The sequence below is a fragment of the Cololabis saira genome, chromosome 21 (assembly GCF_033807715.1).
Source record: "Cololabis saira isolate AMF1-May2022 chromosome 21, fColSai1.1, whole genome shotgun sequence".
NCBI classification, from domain to species: Eukaryota; Metazoa; Chordata; class Actinopteri; order Beloniformes; family Belonidae; genus Cololabis; species Cololabis saira.
Window position 1 is genome coordinate 9,700,897 of NC_084607.1, and position 18,189 is coordinate 9,719,085.

At 43.5% G+C, this 18,189-nt stretch overlaps 2 protein-coding genes across 2 annotated transcripts in view; both read right to left on the reverse strand.

Moving 5' to 3' along the window:
* asb16 (ankyrin repeat and SOCS box containing 16) overlaps positions 1 to 18,189 on the reverse strand; it is a 333,586-nt gene that overhangs the window by 199,015 nt on the left and 116,382 nt on the right. The window lies entirely within an intron of this gene.
* ngfra (nerve growth factor receptor a (TNFR superfamily, member 16)) overlaps positions 60 to 18,189 on the reverse strand; it is a 31,806-nt gene continuing 13,676 nt past the window's right edge. Inside the window, exons 4-6 of the mRNA XM_061712542.1 lie at positions 13,809 to 14,043; positions 10,111 to 10,316; positions 60 to 4,422 (exon numbers count right to left, since the gene is read on the reverse strand). Of these exons, the coding sequence (XP_061568526.1) occupies positions 4,370 to 4,422; positions 10,111 to 10,316; positions 13,809 to 14,043 (494 nt within the window). The 3' untranslated portion in view covers positions 60 to 4,369. The remainder of the gene's footprint in view (positions 4,423 to 10,110; positions 10,317 to 13,808; positions 14,044 to 18,189) is intronic.

Sequence of the window (18,189 nt, forward strand, 5' to 3'; positions counted from 1 at the left end):
AGAAATACACATTTATTCATCTAACTTAGCTGTAAACACGTTCAGTATAACTCCTTTCTAACTTAAAACTGCTTAATTTCACATTGTTTTGGTCGTTAAAGTTTTAACACCTCACAGTCCCTTAATAGACCAGAAGCTGTGACTCTCTCGACTCAACTGGCTGCATGTTGCTCTAAAATACAGAGCTGTTTAATAACTAATTTAACGTCAGATTTTTCTTTTCCTGTAAATGACAGCGAGTCTCATGCTGGCAACAAAGACAAATTGGACCAAAAAGTGCAATTACATCTTTTTTTATTATTATTTTTATTAATGATGTTCATTTCACCTTCACACATTTTTTTTTTACATTTTATAGCATATTTTGTATCTTGTATCAACTCTAAGAATGCATTTTACATTAGTAACTACAGATGACATTCAGCTTTTTTTTGGGGGGGCAGGTCCTGATGTATCTCTATCAAGTAATAAAATCACAGAGTGACAGCGAGCCTCCCTTTAGACTTTAACATACTGCAGATTACATGGCCTGTAATGTAATCCTCTGTAATGGAACTACATGATAAAACTACTGTACATGCAAAACATCTGTACAGTAGAGCTGATTTCTAGCAACAAATAACCTAGGAGTTTTAGAGGAGAAGTTCCTTTTCATAATGCTACATGATCGTTTATTTATAGCATGTTAATATACAGTATTTGTTCATTCACTGGCGATCTGTTTTGACTGTTTCTTCCTGCATGGTTTCCGTGTCAGTGTGCATGAACCAGTTGAGAATCTGCAGGTGCCACACTCTATTAATAGTACCTTTTTGAGTCAGCGAATCAGTCAAGCTGAAACACTGTTAGTTGCAAATTTTGGGGCTTCGTGCAGCTAATCCGAGAAGGAGCTGATTTATTCTGGCGTGGATGACAAACATCACGCAGGCCCTGCTCACAGGTGGACGCAGAAACCATAAATTCGCCCCCTGAAAGAATCTCTACAGATAGTGCCAGGTTTACAGTTTCAGTTGATTTCCAAGGTTAATCCTCAGTTGGGACGTCGTTTCACTGAGAGCCGTCTTCAACATTCAAAATGAGAAGAGAAATTAATGTAAAACATAAAATAAGTGGAAAAAAAATGCCAAAAACAAACGTAAAACGTCTGAACTCAAACACACCGAACAAAGCAGGCACTTGAACCGTGGTGCGCTCTTTGAGCGCATTCATTACATCTGATAATAAGTGCTACAAAACAACATCAGTTAGAAAAAAAATACTGATTCCAAAAGTCTGGTACTCTTTATAGTATCACCTAAACGAAGACAAATTTAAAAAATACAGAAAGCGGAGTTAAAAAAAAATCAGGGCAGAGAGAGTTTATCCCTAAACACGTCTTGCATATTTTTCAACCGAGACCCAGACTGCACATTCGTAATGTTTCCTCCCTCACAGGGGGTCGGATGAAGAGAATGTGTCAAGCTCAGAGAGGATGAGTGTATTACTGAAGGACTGATTGGCCCTCAGGGGGACATGCAGTCAAGACATTTCTTTATTTTTTTGCCTTCCCCCTTTCAATCAGCTCTCCGGTCCCTCCTGCTGCAGCAGACTCTGCTTTTATGGCACCAGGATGAATCATAGCGGCTCCTTCAACACGAGAGTGAATCACACACTTGTCTTTGTGCGTGGTCACATGTCTACACCACAGCAGCTACAATGCTGAGAAGCACTGCAAAGTTTTATCTGTTTCCATTAATGAATCACAAGTGAGAGGGCCAGGGAGTTTAATTGTCTGGAGGAGTCGGTGACCATGTGATCGATCGCCGTGACTCACTTTCACAGCTTTTCTTTTTCTCTGTGTGGCACTTCCTACCGATTGCAAAGCTCTGAGTACAGCCGACACATCAAGATATATTTTCTTTCCTTAAAGGGGACAAATTATGGACAAAAAGTCCCTTTGACTGTGTTTGAAAGCATTTATTTGAGTGCTTTAAAGTAATTGCCAACTGGGAAGCCCCCACAAAACATAACCCAGGAGCTTTGGAAGGTCTGGGTCCGAAAATGTTTCATTCAATGAGCCGGTCAGATTTGTGACATCACAGACCCAGATCCAAGGAGAATACTCCCCTTTTCCTCCACCCAACTTCACATCATGTTACATTTGATGTACCTCAGATGTGGGCAGCATAAATTGTTAATGCTCATTTCAAAAGAACGGCCTGCAGAGGAGGAAAGTGGGGGTAAGTGGTTGACTCCGCCCCCAAAACAAGATGCTAAGACCGGATGAATGAAGATGTGGTTTAAAAATAATCATTTGTACTATACTTGGGGCATTTTTTTTTTTTACCAAATCGTCAACTTTTTAATAACAAAACATTTTGTATATAATCGTTTTTTTGTATCCTTCACCTTTTTAGTCAGAATTGTGAGCTACACTGATACAATTTTAGTTTTTATACGAATCACACAGCAGGTGATTTATTATAGAGCTGTTCCCCCCAATTCAAGTCTGTATGTTAAACTAAGAATGCTAGTTAATTTAAAAAAACAAAAAGGTAAGAGGGTATCAGTTACCTCATCACCATTTTCAGGTTGATGTCAACAGCAGCTCATATCAACCTGCATCCTTCTACACAGCCCAAACACACCTACCTGCTCTTATTCCTCTATAATCACTGTTGACTTAAATTTTCTTTCTTTCAAAATCTCAGTCACACCACAAGAGGATCCTGAGAAGGCGTGTGCCCCAACGGGAAATGAATGCAGACAGGCTTGGACACAGTTTTCTTCTCTTACGTTGTACTAAAGCTGGCTGCTCCTACTGTTGCTGCAACAGCTGGAGGGAGGCAACAAGAGAGAGGTCGTCCACGATAAAAGGTGCCACCCAGCCTTAGAAGAGAGCCTGGACTAAGTGCTTTATGTCACCATGGAGATGTGGTAAATGTCATTGGCCCCAGACGTGGATAAGGGATGTGTAATGTCACACTGAGGCTCCAGCGAGGGCTGCGTCGCCCCATTGCTGTCCGCAGCATTAATCCCGATGAGAGAGGAGCGGAGGGTAAATGAAGCTGAAACCCTTAGGTAATTACTACCTGCCTGTCAGAACGTCTCCTTAATGGGCTCTGCGTTGACGCGAGTGCCAAGAGTGATGAGTGGGCGTGCGGCGGTGGAGGTGTTTGCATCCTCTGAGGGGTGTCCCAATTTTCCGCTCAGAATGCGTAAATGATTCGAGATGGGATTCCTTGCAGCAGATTTTTTTTCCTCATAAGTCCCAAATTTATTTAAGCAGCAGTTAAACGAGCTGCGATGACGTGGCTGCTCGGTTCTCCTGCTCCACAGATGGGTCCCCCCTTCCCTTCACACAGCTCACTGCAGTGAGTCAGCACGAATCCACAGTCCAGAGATGCTCCTCTCGTGTTGCAGGGTCCACAGAGGGACACGGAGACGGCCTGCTGACTCAGCTGCGTAACTCAAGCCACAAAATAAAAGTACTGCACCGCAAAACATGAGGAAAATCATCTGGGTGGGTCACAGTATGGGCTGAAATACAATCCCTGGAGGCACTGTGGGGGGGGTCTCTCTGAGCAAGAAAGTTCATGACTAAGCAAGCTAGAAAGTAATCGTCCGTTCCTACCTATCATCAGTCCCTTACGTCGGTTGGTGCTGCCAGTATCAAACAAACATGTTATAACATGATAATAAATGCATTGGTGGTTAAATGACACAGGAAGAAACTTCAGCTGAAGATGCTGGGAGCGAGTCACGACTTTGCTGCTGCTGCTGCTTTTTGAATCGCTAATGACAGTGCATGTCTAACAGAGGGAATCCTGCGCAGAGGAGCTGAGGATTATCTAAGAGCAGGATGCCACAGAGAAAGATATGAGAGAAGGAAGCTGCTCCGGTCTCTTTGATGCAGAGGAAACATAATTGGAATTTAAATTCTACGATCAGCTGTCATGACAGCAGTAGTGCCTGAAAGGTAAATAGACAGAAAAGTACTCTTTTTAAAGTAAAATGGGAAGCTTAGAGAAGGAAAACCGTTAAACCGGCGGCTACTGAGGATTCTTGTTACACGTCTGTTAATGTGAAATGGCATACATGTGTGCAACACTGGTTCAGACGGTTGTTACAGTTCATCATCAAACTGAGTGACGAGTCAGACTGGATATGCGGGGATGAGTCACACGCTGGCCCGAAGGTGCTGGAAGGTCCAAGTCAATCAGACGCTGTCTCTGGGGTCCCTTCAGTTCTAGATCAAGGTCTGATTCTCTTTGTGGCTCCTTTCCCCTGCTTTAAACGTAGGTCCACAGTTGAAGTCCCCAGCCCTCTTCTCCACGTCCCCAGCTCTGACGGCTCGCCTTCCTCTTCCTCTTCTTCTCCCGCCTGCTCCTCAGATTTCAGGGGGAGGTGAGTCAGGTGGAGGGCTGCCGTCCATTCTCACCACTGCAAAGAAAAGACAGAAAGGAAAAGTGTCATGGAAGGAAGAGTCTAAATTCTACCAAGGGTCTTCTCCCGGACAGGAGCTTTCCCAAAAGTCTGCATTCATGGGAAAACTTGGGAACTCTGATAGTAAGCACACTCTTCCCTGCAGGGGGCCCTGTGGTGTCGTCTGAATCTGTTCAGCCAGACTCATTAGCTGATGAGGATGGAAGAAAGATGCTCTCTTTTCCCACAAACCTCTTAACCTGTTGTCTTTTGAAAGAAGCCATGGAAACGCCTCGGGAATGCAGAGGCGTTTCTGAGTGAGTGTTTTTCCTCTCTCTCTCTCTCTTCTCCAGTCTTTTTCAATGCATCCTTGTGCCTGGGAATAGTAGCGCTGCAGAGTTTATCTTAAAACTTTAACAAGATAGAGGTTCTCTTGTGCTTTATCTATGACTTGACACCATCCCACTGCCGACGCTCCACACCTCTCACTGCAAAACATTTTCCAAATACTTCAGTGTCACAACTGCACAGAGATTAATAACTCAGGCCTTTCTGCCTCCGTTCCACATCCACAATGATTCTGTCCAGCGACGGCCAGAGTCTGCAGCACTCTTCCTTCGTTCTTCCTGTTTAAACAGTCACCCAAAGGCATCATCAGTGACACGGAGCAGAAACACCCTGACACCGACCAGTCCACACGCATCTATCACAACCACACATGCACACAGTGGACTTGCACCTGCATGTCTGCTCTACCTGATCCAGACTTGCACCTGCACGTCTGCTCTACCTGATCCCGGACTGGCATTGCGCCTCATTTCAGGGGCAGCATTGGTAACCAAAGCCATATGTGTGTCCGATGGTTTATAGTCAATCTAGAAATCAATTCGAGCTGCTCAGTCAGCTCCCCTCTGAAATGCCTACACACACAATCAGAGCAAAGCCTTATCACTGCCTTGTTTTATTCTACTTTAGTAGCCAGCACATTCACAACCATCGATGGACCCTTAGCCACCATCAATTATCTGAGATCTGCTGCTCAGAATGTATTTTCTATGGTTTCATGGTGATAATTCTGCACGGACATGAATGTGACATGGAGGAAGTTGGTCATTCATGATTTCCTGCCATTTAGACACAGACAGAGTATGAGTCTACGGCCTCAGGGCATCATCTCACCCGACACCCGACTTTTCAAATCCCCCACAAATGTTTTTGCAGCTCTCTTGAACTACTTCCCTTCACAGCTGCAGCTTTATGTACCCAACAGCTACTCCTGTTTCACTATTTAGTTTGAAAAGCTCTTTTTATCCTTCAAAGTAGTTGAGATCTCAGTTATAAGTTTAGATATAAAATATTAAAATAAATCTGTTGTGGGAGCCCTACAACAAAATGATGTAATTTGATCACCCCACCGATGATTTATCTAGAATCCATTCCTTTTTTTTCAATGTTCAGAGAAAAAAAAATCCCAGATACCTACTTAAATGTCATACTTTTGGTTTTACACCTCAATTAGCCTATATAATCGCTACTGAACTATTGTTATATTAAAGGAAGAGTAAGGGATTTGTGCATATCTGATTATTTAAAACAAAACATCAACAAAACTAGAGAACAAGCTCCTCCCTCGGCCCACAGGTCTCCTGTAGATGAAAAAGCCCCCACGACCTTTAACACAGTCCAACTCAAGCATCACTTCAGACTCGTGTCTCGAAGGCTTTCTATTCATATTTGAAGTTATTTTCTGTTTGTTTTTTTATGACACAAAAAATGATCACAGTTGAGGTAGAAGTGGTTGTGAAGGAGTCATGCTGTAATATACAGTAAGTTATTCCTCGGGCATTATTTTTTTCCCTTTGCATGTGATGAGCAATTATTGTGGGCTTACATAATGTTTAAATCCATAACAATGTTGGAATAATTCCCACAAAAAAAGCAGTTATGAGTCACTCCTCCCTGCATTACTGAAACTGCATTAGTAATATTTTAGATGACTCAGCTACATTATAACTGTAACTTACATCCTGTTAACACGTAACTGGGAAATTACCCCGTGAGATCCTACTGTAACATCAGTCAGCAGCATCTACTGGGTCAGCAGTGGTGCTGGCTCGCCTAAGAGGCTGTGCCTTATCTATGATTATCCTCTAATGTTTTTTCCTGCAAAGCCTTGCCTTGCCTCTGCCGTTGATAGCACTGCAGCAGTCTGTAAGGATGCTTCATGCTATCAGGATGCTTCCACCCATATCATTAGTATGCATAATATGAATTTTTGGATTACAGTGCTGTGATTAACATTTACAACCGACTTTCTGCATTCCTTGTACTGCCCCTGTGTTTGTTTTCTTTTCTGTCAGTTTTTCAAAAATTCGTTCCAGGCATTGTCCCTATCTTGCAATAATCTTTATGAACCTTTTACGTCTTTTATTTTGCAGAGGCTGAGCACTGGACAGAGATGCACCATTGGGCAATCTGAGTGAGGGCTTTGAGTCATGTTTAAACTTTAAACACCCTCTATTGTCACGACTGAGAGGGGGAAGAAGGAAATAAAAGAAGCTGTGAATGAGCTGCACGGATAGATGCTTCGCTGCTGATGGAGATGAGGCCAGCCAGCCTGCGTGAAGGAGCTCTCCCCTCTCACAAGAGGCTCGTGAAAAACCTCAATGAAAGTTGTGAGTCACAGTGAGGGGCATTTTTATTGCTCTAATCCTTTATTTTAAAGGTTTACTTGATTTGTTTTGACTGAAGGTGTTCCCATAATTTTAGCCAGCAGTAAATATGCTTCGCTGGAAACAGGAAACCCCCAGCGATTATAATAGGATTGTAGTGCATATCCACCCCCTCCCTCTCAACGCTCCTAAGTATTTAATAGAGAGGAACCAAAAACTTTCAAGCCCATTTGCTCCCTCTTTTAATAGGTTTCACAACAACAGACAGGGGTATTGCCAATTATCACATGCTAAATACTGATGCAACGTCAAATCTGAAATGGCAAAAGAGACCAAGCCTGGACTGCATCTCGTTAACACCTGCTAATGAGCCAACAAGCTGAAGAGGCGAAAGGGTTAACTCAGCGCCCATCCTCTCCGTGGCTTATGCCAAGCTGCTCCTACAAAAGGAATTCCTTCTTTTCTCCGTCACGCAGCCGGCTTTGCATTTGTCAATCAGAAGAATGTAAAGAGGTACAAAAATGAGCACTTCCCAAGCTTTTATAAACGACATAATGAACTGGTTAGCTGGCATCTCCTTATCCTTTTATAGCTCTTTCAGAAAATCTAACAGGATAAGCAGTGGAGGGTCAAAATGAAATCACTGCATTTATCCCCATGTCTGCTTTGAAACTTGTCCTCATTTTTCAAATGTTCAGTATTCATTTTCTACCACATTTTATGTTATTTGCATAAGTATAAGCTTTTTCTGACTGTTGCTCTGGTCTAATGGTTTTATATGTCATTTCCTTCTTCAAAGGAAACAAACAGTCTTTTTATTCTACTGTCTGTGATATCAAAAGCTAGGTTATTTTTTTGACAAGAAACTTCCCCGTCACTCACTTTTCTTTTAAATCCCCCCCCTACAAACAGTCCAGCTGCTTTGATGAACAACTGAAACTAGATCCCATAAATACAACTTTCTCCTGCTACAAAGAACAATTTGCATTGAACTATAGCATCAAATAAATTAGGTAATTTAAGGAACTTCTGATTTGAAATAAACAATACTTGGTCTGTTGTGGTATACTTTTCCTTTAACTGAAAACCACAAGACTCCGGCCTGAGAGCAATGTGCAATCAAACTGAAAAAACCATATACTTTCAGACATGGACAGATATTTAATGGGTTTTGTGGGCAAGTCTGGAGAGCCTGGGATTTGTCCTGTGAATGTAGCGCCGAGAGAAACGTGAAGCTACTAAAATGAGACGTTATATTTGACAGAAACAAAGAACGAAGACGGCAAAGAAAAAAACAATAATACATTGGATTTCATGTTTACGCAAAAAGGATTTTACCTCTCACAATGAAGCACAACTTTGGCAAAATAAGATGCAGAAGATACAAAGGGCATTTGGGGTGTAGTGAAATTGATAAAGGTTGTCCTGGGGGAAAAAAAAGATGGTATGGATGTATTGTTTGTACCTCTGCTGGGATGCTTTGGTCAGTTTTCTTCAAAGATGGTTATGTGCATGTTGACCAAGCAACGGATATTGTTCCAGGAGTCTAGATGCAACTTTGCAAACTTTAGTGAGCTTTTTTCATATCCACACCTGTTCTTTCTTCTTTCGTCATGGACTTGATAATGTAACGGTTCGAGCATGTAGGATCTAAATGTAGCTGACATCCAGATAAGTCTAACCTTAGAATAGAAAGAGAATGTACTTTCAAGCTTTCAACTTTTTCAAACGACTTTACATTGCCTTGAAGAGACAAGAATGACGAAAAATGTCTTCCAAGTCACTGAAATGTGACACAAAGCAACTGTGATTAAATCTGATCAACCACAAAGAGATAAGTGATTACGAAAGAGACACAAAGTGACCAAAGTGAAGTGAACAAGCAGAGATAAAGTAAAAAAGATTAGAGGGAAAAAGGACCACAAAGAGTAAAATGACATGTAAAACCTTCTAAGTGAAAAATTACCAAAATTGGACAAAATAAATCCCAGAGATCCAAAATATCCACTATGGGATACAAAGCAACCATAAAGAGAAGCATAATGACCACAAAGTGACTCAAAATGATGCAAAACATCTGCATAATGCAGTTTGAGACACAAAAACACAACTTGCATCCACATGGTTTGTGGTAGGACGAGTACAAAGACTTTTACATGCCTTTACTCAGGGGCCGGTTGTTTAATAAAATCTGTTAACTCAACTAACAATAGATCGCTAAACACATAAGCGCTAGAGACTTCATCTATGTTTGCCTTTGTTAATGTTTTGCACCAAGGAAAAAGATTAAACATGCAGTTAATTGCTTTTTAGGAGACAAGGAGAATTCTCAATGTTGGTTCCAAGCCAAACAGATGAAGTTGTGTACACTCCTCTGATACACCGACATCGACTGATGGAGATTTTTACGTTCAGCCAAATTGTGATGATTGTCTGTGATTAGCAGGAATAAACACAAATTAATATCTAGAGAGTATCTCTGTTTAACTGAACTTCCCGTGTCATCACTAGTTCACTCCTGGTGTGTAATGCGTCACACATGCTTCACCTGTCTGCGTTCGGCAGCCGAATGTAGGCGTCAGTCATGCAGTTAGGTGATTTATTGCTTTTGATCTCACGCCTCAAAAATGTATTTTGCTCAGAGGAGGGGGAAAAAAAAACCTGCACGGGCCCTTGGAAAATCATAACACGTCTCAGTAGAATATCTTGATGTAATCAATGATGACTGTCTTTGGCAGCATGAATATAACTGTGTGCGAGAGCAACGCGTGCACTCTGCGGCGAGGCTAAGATCCTGTGATGGGAGGGCAGCTATTGCAAAGAGAAGAAGCGCCTGAAACCCATTATTTTCTCACGTACGCCTGGACAATTTCCAATTTGGAATGTCAAGTGGAAATGAAGGAGTTTTACCACACAAAGAATGAAAATCTACATTTTATGCTTAATCGTATACAATATGCTTCCTAGTGGTACTTGATATTGATACAAGTTGCTAAGTATAGTGTCTTGTTTAATAACAGTGAGGAGGGCGTACCTATCTGTTCCTGTGTGTGTGAGCGTGAAGGCTGAGGCTGGACTTCTGCCTGGGCTTGCTGCTGCTGCTGCTGCTCCTGCAGACTCTGCGTGTCCACCGAGATGCCGCTGTCGCTGTGCAGCTTCTCTCCCTCCGGCGTCACCATCTGGTTGTTTGTTGCTGCACGGTTATTAGCTGCCTGCTTATTCTGCTTGCAGCTGTTCCACCTGTGGGCAAGCAGAATGTCAAACCAAAATTCAAAAGAAAAACAAACAAAAAGGAAACATACATTTTCTCATATTAATGAATATGGTAATGTGAATAATGAGTAAATAGACTGTATGGAGACAAACATTTTGACTAGCCTCTGGGAGACATCATCAACCCCAGTTAATCATCCAATAGGCAGATAAGTAAACTAAATAAGCTTAGCCTATCTGATACTAACTGATGTTACCTTCCAGCTAGGGCTGGGCGATATGGACCAAAAGTCATATCTCGATATTTTCTAGCTAAATGGCGATACTCGATATATATCTCAATATATTTTCGGTGCCATAATTGGGGTTTCCCCCAAAGCATTATAGCATAGCATCTCTGTTAGCTTCATTTTTTTCTGAGGCAAACCCTTAAAAAAACAGTCAGTTTTAATACAAAGCCACGTGCCAAATGTCACACAGGTTCCTTTATTAACAGAGGTCTGCACAATATCAACATGTATAAAACAAATGAAATACAAATAAACTGCCTGCATATATAGAATAAAAATGCTTCTTGAATAAAATAAAACAAATATCCCTTTCCTGCATAACAATTAAATTAAAATACACTGTGTAATTAATACAATGTAGACAGTAACAGGCAGACTTTTCCACTGAGGTTGACAGTTGTGCAAATAACAAAACATTTGTGCAAATCTCAAATAAAACATTCAAGTCAATTTGTCACAAAATAAGCTATATCAAAATCATTAAAAAAAAAATGTTAAAAAAAAAAAAAGAAAAAAAAAAATTTAAATCGATATAAACAATATTGTCTCGTACCATATCGTGTTTGAAAATATATCAATATATATTAAAATCTCGATATATCGCCCAGCCCTACTTCCAGCCATCTCATCAACTCAGTCCTCACTACTGAAACAACTTCTGAAATGAATACTGCCAGAGCTGAAAAGAGGACCATGCTCCTCTGCTGGACCTCCACCCAACTAGCCTAGGATTTGCCCGGTCATGGGCCAAAGGTCTTGTCCGGGACCCCCTGCAAAGCTGGATCTGCGCTCAGTACTGGCAGAGCTCAGGTTCCAACAAAGGTCCATGAGAAGGTGCCCGGCTGTCAACCTGGAGGAGTTCAGGCCAACCTTGACATTAGAGGTCTGTCTGGGAACAGCCGACTCAGAGCTGCTCAGGGCAGACTGGTAGCACAGTCAACAGCACAACAAGCCTTATTATCTTTAGAAATGATTGTGCTGTATTAGGTAATCATTCCCAGCTCAGAGGTTGAGTCCACAGAGAGTGCTAAGTAGCTAAAGTGACAGCGAGCTGTTAAGACCCTAGCAACTCAGCTGTCACTCAAATAGCTTTAGGACTTTGTGATGGCAACAGTTTAGTCATATGTAGCCCTTTGATTGAGAAATGCTGTCATTTTATTCTTTGATGTGGATGCAATGTTGCCATTTGATGCAGTGCATATGAGAGCTAAACCATAAATGTGCAACATTGTGATGAAAATTCTTCTTTAAAGTAATCTAAAGTGGTAATTTAAAGCAGCCTGCTCACTCCTCAAGTAAGAAAGAGACTCAGTGCAGGGCCCTCTGGGGTTGGCAGATGGTGAGCAATGCCCAGCACTGACTTAGGTAGGAGCACTGGGGTGAAAAAAACCATGGATAAAAATATATACTGTATATATTAAAAAAAAAAGTAATCTTTGAAAAAAACTTGTTTTAGTGTCAAAGTTCCCCAAGTTGCCATTAAAGGCAAAATCCTGAACAGCCGAACACTGAAATCTGATAAACAGGCTCAAGTCTTTATGCTCATTGATTAACAATGTCTCTCTCAAAAAACTGCACTATATAATAACCAAAAATAAAATGACCAAAAAAACCCAACTCCTCACGTAAACTATTCTGATGATAAATGACCTCAGACTTGTGTGAACATGACCTTTTGTAAGGCAGGAAAAAAGCCATTCAGCAGGCAGCATCTGTGTAGAATACCTCCAGGGTGTCAGCGCCGGTGGTCCCAGATAAAAATCAGATTTCCTCTACCACAGTGGCTCCTGAATGCAACATGACTGTTTAGTTTATTCCTTATCTTAATAGCCTTTTCACTTTATTTTAAATGTAAAATAATTTGTCTGAGGAAAACCAACGACAAAGACTTTTGGGGGGGGTGGTCTGAAAAATGCACAAAGCATGAGAACCATTAATAGTTCAGCTCTTCACTGTTGCAGCTGTTGTTGAACATAAAAAAATAGTGAATTATCGGTTAAAATGTTCATGAGGTATCGAGTGGTACGGACCAATTAACGCCTGCTCTGACAAATCATTTGCTGTTGGAGCAGTTCACAACATGTCTGCATGTTTATACATGACTTGAAGTGCATACGGGGTATTAGCCAAATGTCTGCGTGACCATGTTGATAAATCTGGCGCTCAAATTTCCCCGGGTGTGCGCTTTTCAAACAATCGATGCCGCTAATGAGCTTGTTTACTTGCTCCGAGTGTGTTTTAGGCTGCGTTTGTATCTGTCGGCTGGAGCGCTCGCATGTGTGACTCCGTGTTCTTTTTTCCTTTATTACTCATTATGTTGTTTATGTATGTTCAGCGGAAGTGGGTCAAAAACACTCCGGCTACGTCTGAACTACAACTGAATATTTCACCACATTAATACCAAGTTGAGCCCCAGCAGGTGACACATTTATTGAAATTATGGCCATTAAAGGAGCTGTATGTAAGAGCAATAATAAAACGAATCATAAAATGACCCCGATATTTAAAAATCATGTTCATTTCAAATACTTATGTCACTGACAACAGCACTCAAGCCAGGATATTCCAGTTTAAAAAGAGGAGTTGCAGCCCTCAACTGATGTTTATGTTGTCATTTTTTGTTTTGGCCTGAAGCTCCACCCTCCACCTATCTCCCAATCACCAAGTCAGTATTGTTTCTGAAGCTCCACCCTCCACCTATCTCCCAATCACCAAGTCAGTATTGTTTCTGAAGCTCCACCCTCCACCTATCTCCCAATCACCAAGTCAGTATTGTTTCTGAAGCTCCACCCTCCACCTATCTCCCAATCACCAAGTCAGTATTGTTTCTGAAGCTCCACCCTCCACCTATCTCCCAATCACCAAGTCAGTATTGTTTCTGAAGCTCCACCCTCCACCTATCTCCCAATCACCAAGTCAGTATTGTTTCTGAAGCTCCACCCTCCACCTATCTCCCAATCACCAAGTCAGTATTGTTTCGGCATCCGGGTTGCCAGCTCGGCTCTAATTATGGCAGCCATGGCAGCCTACGTTCCTGCTGCATTCTGCAGCCTACCTGGCAACCTCTGGTCGGGGGGAGGAGGGGGAGGGTACACGCCGCTCAACAATATTTTGAAAGTGACTGCAGTACCAGTTTTGGACATTTCTTACACACGGCTCCTTTAAAGCTCACTACTTGGTCTTAGCGCTTTCCTTCCCTTGATTTTACTTCTTCTTTCCGTCCACTGACCTCTTAAACACAATGTAGGCCACCAGACCCACCACCACGGCGGCCAGGATGGAGCAGTAGATGGGAATGAGGTTTTCGTTGAGGCCATGGCCGAGGAAGCGCGGAGAGCCGGGACCGGGTGTGGTTGTCTCGCCACTCGGCGACGGGCTGTTGGAGCTGTCGAAGAACGGGTAATCAGAGGAGGACGAGTCAAGTGGATTGATGGTCGGGGTGGTGTATACAGGGAGGTCGGGATCTGGGTGGAAGAACATGGAGACACAAAGGGTATTTGTGAGAAAACAAAGGTGTATACACATTAAAATCAAAAACTCTGAGGAGGCTCTTGTCCGTCCATCAAGCAGGAGTGCATTTAACCCAATAAAACAACTTGCAATCGAATGTTTGAACAATAAATCCTCTGAGTAAAGCCGGTAGACCACCAGTACACCCAAATGTGTCCTGGATTTCCTCTCATTCGGTGGCTGTTGCTAAAACAAAACCCTTTCATGATCGGGTGTATTTGCAGAGAGCTTGTTTGGGTGTGATTACTGAATCTCCAACCAGATGCCTGATGCATCACATATGCAACAGCTGTTTCAGATAGACAGATGGGTTCTGGCTGAGTTGTTGTGTGCAGGAAGAAGAAATGTTTCTTAACTAGCATCAGGGAGGCTGTGTTCCTCCAGCCCACCCCCAGACCAGGCATGCCAGGTCCCTTCTCACAACATCCCAATCTGTGAGTTGTCTGCACATGGCTCAATATTAAGGCCATGTGGATCCTTGAAGAAAGGAGTTCTTTAGAGAGGTCATTTTTAGGGAGGTCATCTTTCTGAGTGCAGCCTTTGCTGAGGCGGCAGAGGCAAGGAGAGCACTGTGCTACTGGAGGGGTCTGGTTTCTATCACAGCAAAGCCCGTAAAAAAAAAAGGCTATTTTCATAGATTGTCATATTTCCGCTTCACTGTGCTCATACACTGACTCATTAATGAGTCAGTGTAAGTTCCAGCTTGCAGCACCATGACTATAAACACAAAATATCCATCAGAGTTCTCGTACAGGCCCGTCATAATGCCTTTGGTTTGAAGAAAGTGGGAAAAAACAAAACAAAACAAAAAAAACAGTTTGCAGCCCCACAACTATTCTGTAATATGGTCAAAAAGTTCAGAGAATAGCCTGCGGATTATTCGTTCCCTCGAGATATGGAAGAGCGGGCCAAGCAGAACGGCTGTCCAGCCAAGACGGAAACTCCTGCGAGCTCAGCCGCCTGGTGGGGACCGCTCAGATCAGAGCTTCTCACTCCCAGCTGAAGCTCACACTGCTCCTCATTAGCTTTGTCCTGGTGCTCACAGGATTAACCCTGTGGAGACCCCCCCCACCACGGCCTCTTTCAAGGCCAGGGATTGGGGGTCTCTATCCCAAATTCTTTAAGCGTTCTTCATAGGTAGCAGAGGTTTTAAGGGCTGCTCACTGGGTTTCCTTTTAATAACTGGTTTATAAATTACACTAAGACAGCTATGAGCAGATGGAAGGATATTTACATGTTAATTGATATGAGCATTCATGATTATAACTCATCCCATGAAGACCCAGAGGACCTGTTATAGTCCTGCAGCTGGGTTTCATTGCGTCAGTCATTCTTCTTCCATATATCCCCTTCAATTGATGCAATATATGGGGGGTAAAATAAGAACAAATGTAATACAAGGCCACTTGCTGCAACAGCAGGGATGAAATTAAAGTTTAACTGCTTCACTGACATTTAGGCAAGAAAGAGCAGAGATTTCTCTCAAATTTGTGTCTCCACCCTTGTGCATTGGTGGCAAATGGAATTTCACTTGTGGTGCTCGCAGCGCTGTAAAATTGCATTTCAATAATTCAGCAACAGTGTGCCTTTCTGAAAAACAATGTCCCGGTTATTTCAATGAATCCTAAGAACTCTTGGACAGTTTTCACACCAACTAAATGACAACATGGACTGGAGTGTTTCTGTGGACTAAACGGTAAAATGACGTAATGCTTTACAGACGTATCAAAAAGCACTAAAAACCCAGATAAATGGATCGTTCCCACTTTTAAATGCTGTCAGCTTCTTTTTGTAAACATGGCCACAACTATTACTCATCATTACCAGTATAGCGAGCTTCACTTTTCCTTGTACTGAGCGTTAGTTGGCTGTCATCACGTTGACGGAGTGGAGGAATCTCTCAAACAAACCAAATTAGGAGATAAGAACCGCATCAACTGATTCGTCGTGACGACTGATGTGGACTATAAGAACAAATACGTTTAGTGGACCATCACAGCCAAACGCTGTACGGACTTAATTCTCTTTTCCCTATCATGGCAGATAGTCAAGTTTCTCCACATTGATTTGTTGCATAATTTACAAATGCTTACTCCTTAAATAGTCCGATGGGATCTTGATCTGCAACTCATGTGAACCTACTTGAGATGTCTGCTATCAAGAAGCCGTGTCTGTCTGTCTGTCTGTCTGTCCGTCTGTCTGTGTGGTAATGGTGGGGCAGTCCCACCTCCCATAAGGGAGTTGGCTTACTGAAAGAGCAGAAAACATCTCTCAGGAAAATTCAGCACATGTGCGTGCCATACTTAGCATCCTGCAGGCTGCAGAGGCCTATTTAAAGCAGCAGTATTGATTCGGCTCCTTCTAAACGGAGGGAGCGTTCACAGAAGTGGAATATGGGTAGTCTGTATTACATGCTTTTCTTGACCTTGTCTCGGATGTAGTCAGGTTTCCTCAGCTCTCCCATGCATCATCTGGCCGATGGAGAGCCGGCTAATGGTATTAGCAATGTAACATGAGCTTGCAAATAGAATAAATTGTGAATGGGGGGTGTGAAAAAGAGTGAAAGTGTGTAGATGAGATGAGCTTATATATGGTTGATCAGAGAAGTTGCGGTCTGTGCTTTATCACTCCAGGTTATCAGTCATCCTGCACCTCTGTAAGTGCTCAGTGAGCGTTCCCTCTACACAGATGTACGCTTGAATCAGTCGCGCCTCAGGACACATTATAAATTGCCTATCTCGTTCTGAGCCAAGATTACAGCTCTCCTGAAAGTATGCTTGACATAGCCCTGACTCGAGAAGGAAAGTTAAAGCGCAGGGTTTTACATCTTTATTTTAACTCAGTGCTTTTTACCATTCTTTGTTTCTGGGGAGTCGAACAAGGCTACAGGAGGCTGCGGGAGGCTGCGGGAGGCTGCGGGAGGCTGCATGAGGCTGCGGGAGGCTGCATGAGGCTGCGGGAGGCTGCATGAGGCTGCATGAGGCTGCAGGAGGCTGCATGAGGCTGCAGGAGGCTGCATGAGGCTGCAGGAGGGCTGCAGGAGGCTGCAGGAGGGCTGCGGGAGGCTGCATGAGGCTGCTGGAGACTGCAGGAGGCTGCAGGAGGCTGCAGGAGGCTGCAGGAGGCTGCAGGAGACTGCATGAGGCTGCAGGAGGCTGCGGGTGGCTGCGGGAGGCTGCATGAGTCTGCAGGAGTCTGCGGGAGGCTGCGGGAGTCTGCATGAGGCTGCAGGAGGGCTGCAGGAGGCTGCAGGGGGTTGCATGAGGCTGCAGGAGGCTGCGGGAGGCTGCAGGAGGCTGCAGGAGGCTGCAGGAGGCTGCATGAGGCTGCGGGAGTCTGCGGGAGTCTGCGGGAGGCTGCGGGAGTCTGCATGAGGCTGCGGGAGTCTGCATGAGTCTGCAGGAGCTTGCATGAGTCTCCGGGAGGCTGCGGGAGGCTGCGGGATGCTGCAGGATGGGAGGCCTCCACGCTGCACTTCTGCTGGAACGGAAAAAAGTCCCCAAAGGTGGCGGTGGATCTTTTTATCGATTCCTTTTCAGCTTCATTGGGTTTAAAACACTCATGAAACAATATAAAACTAGCAGAGGATTTTATGAGGCCGGGACTGTGTGGGCTGGGAGATGTTTATTAGTGGGGCGTGGACATGAGGGGGAGGAGGGGAAAAAAAGAGACCTCATTTTCATGAGCCACAGAGGTCGTTTATGGTGGAGTTAACCCCCGAGTCTCCCGACAGCCCAGTTCAGGGTGGAGACGAGCAAGTATCGGGCAGAGCACATTTACAATGACCTCTTTATCAGCCGCCAAACACTCCGTCTCTGTCCCAGCGCAGCCTTTATCTCAACTGGTTGCCGTGCACACATCCATCACTCACACAGATGGACTACAGATTATTGAAGTGAGCGCTCTGTCTTCTGCCGGGGTGGGTTAATCAGAAGAGTGGAGGGGAGGGCAGACAGAGAGGCAGAGTGTTAGGAGAGAGTGGGGAGGGGATGCAGATGAACAGAGGAGCTGCTGTAAAATGCTCTGATCATCCAGAGTAATTATACTGCAGCGGTGAAGACGCTGAGTGCACACTGGCCACCTTCTGCCGCTGCTCTAGC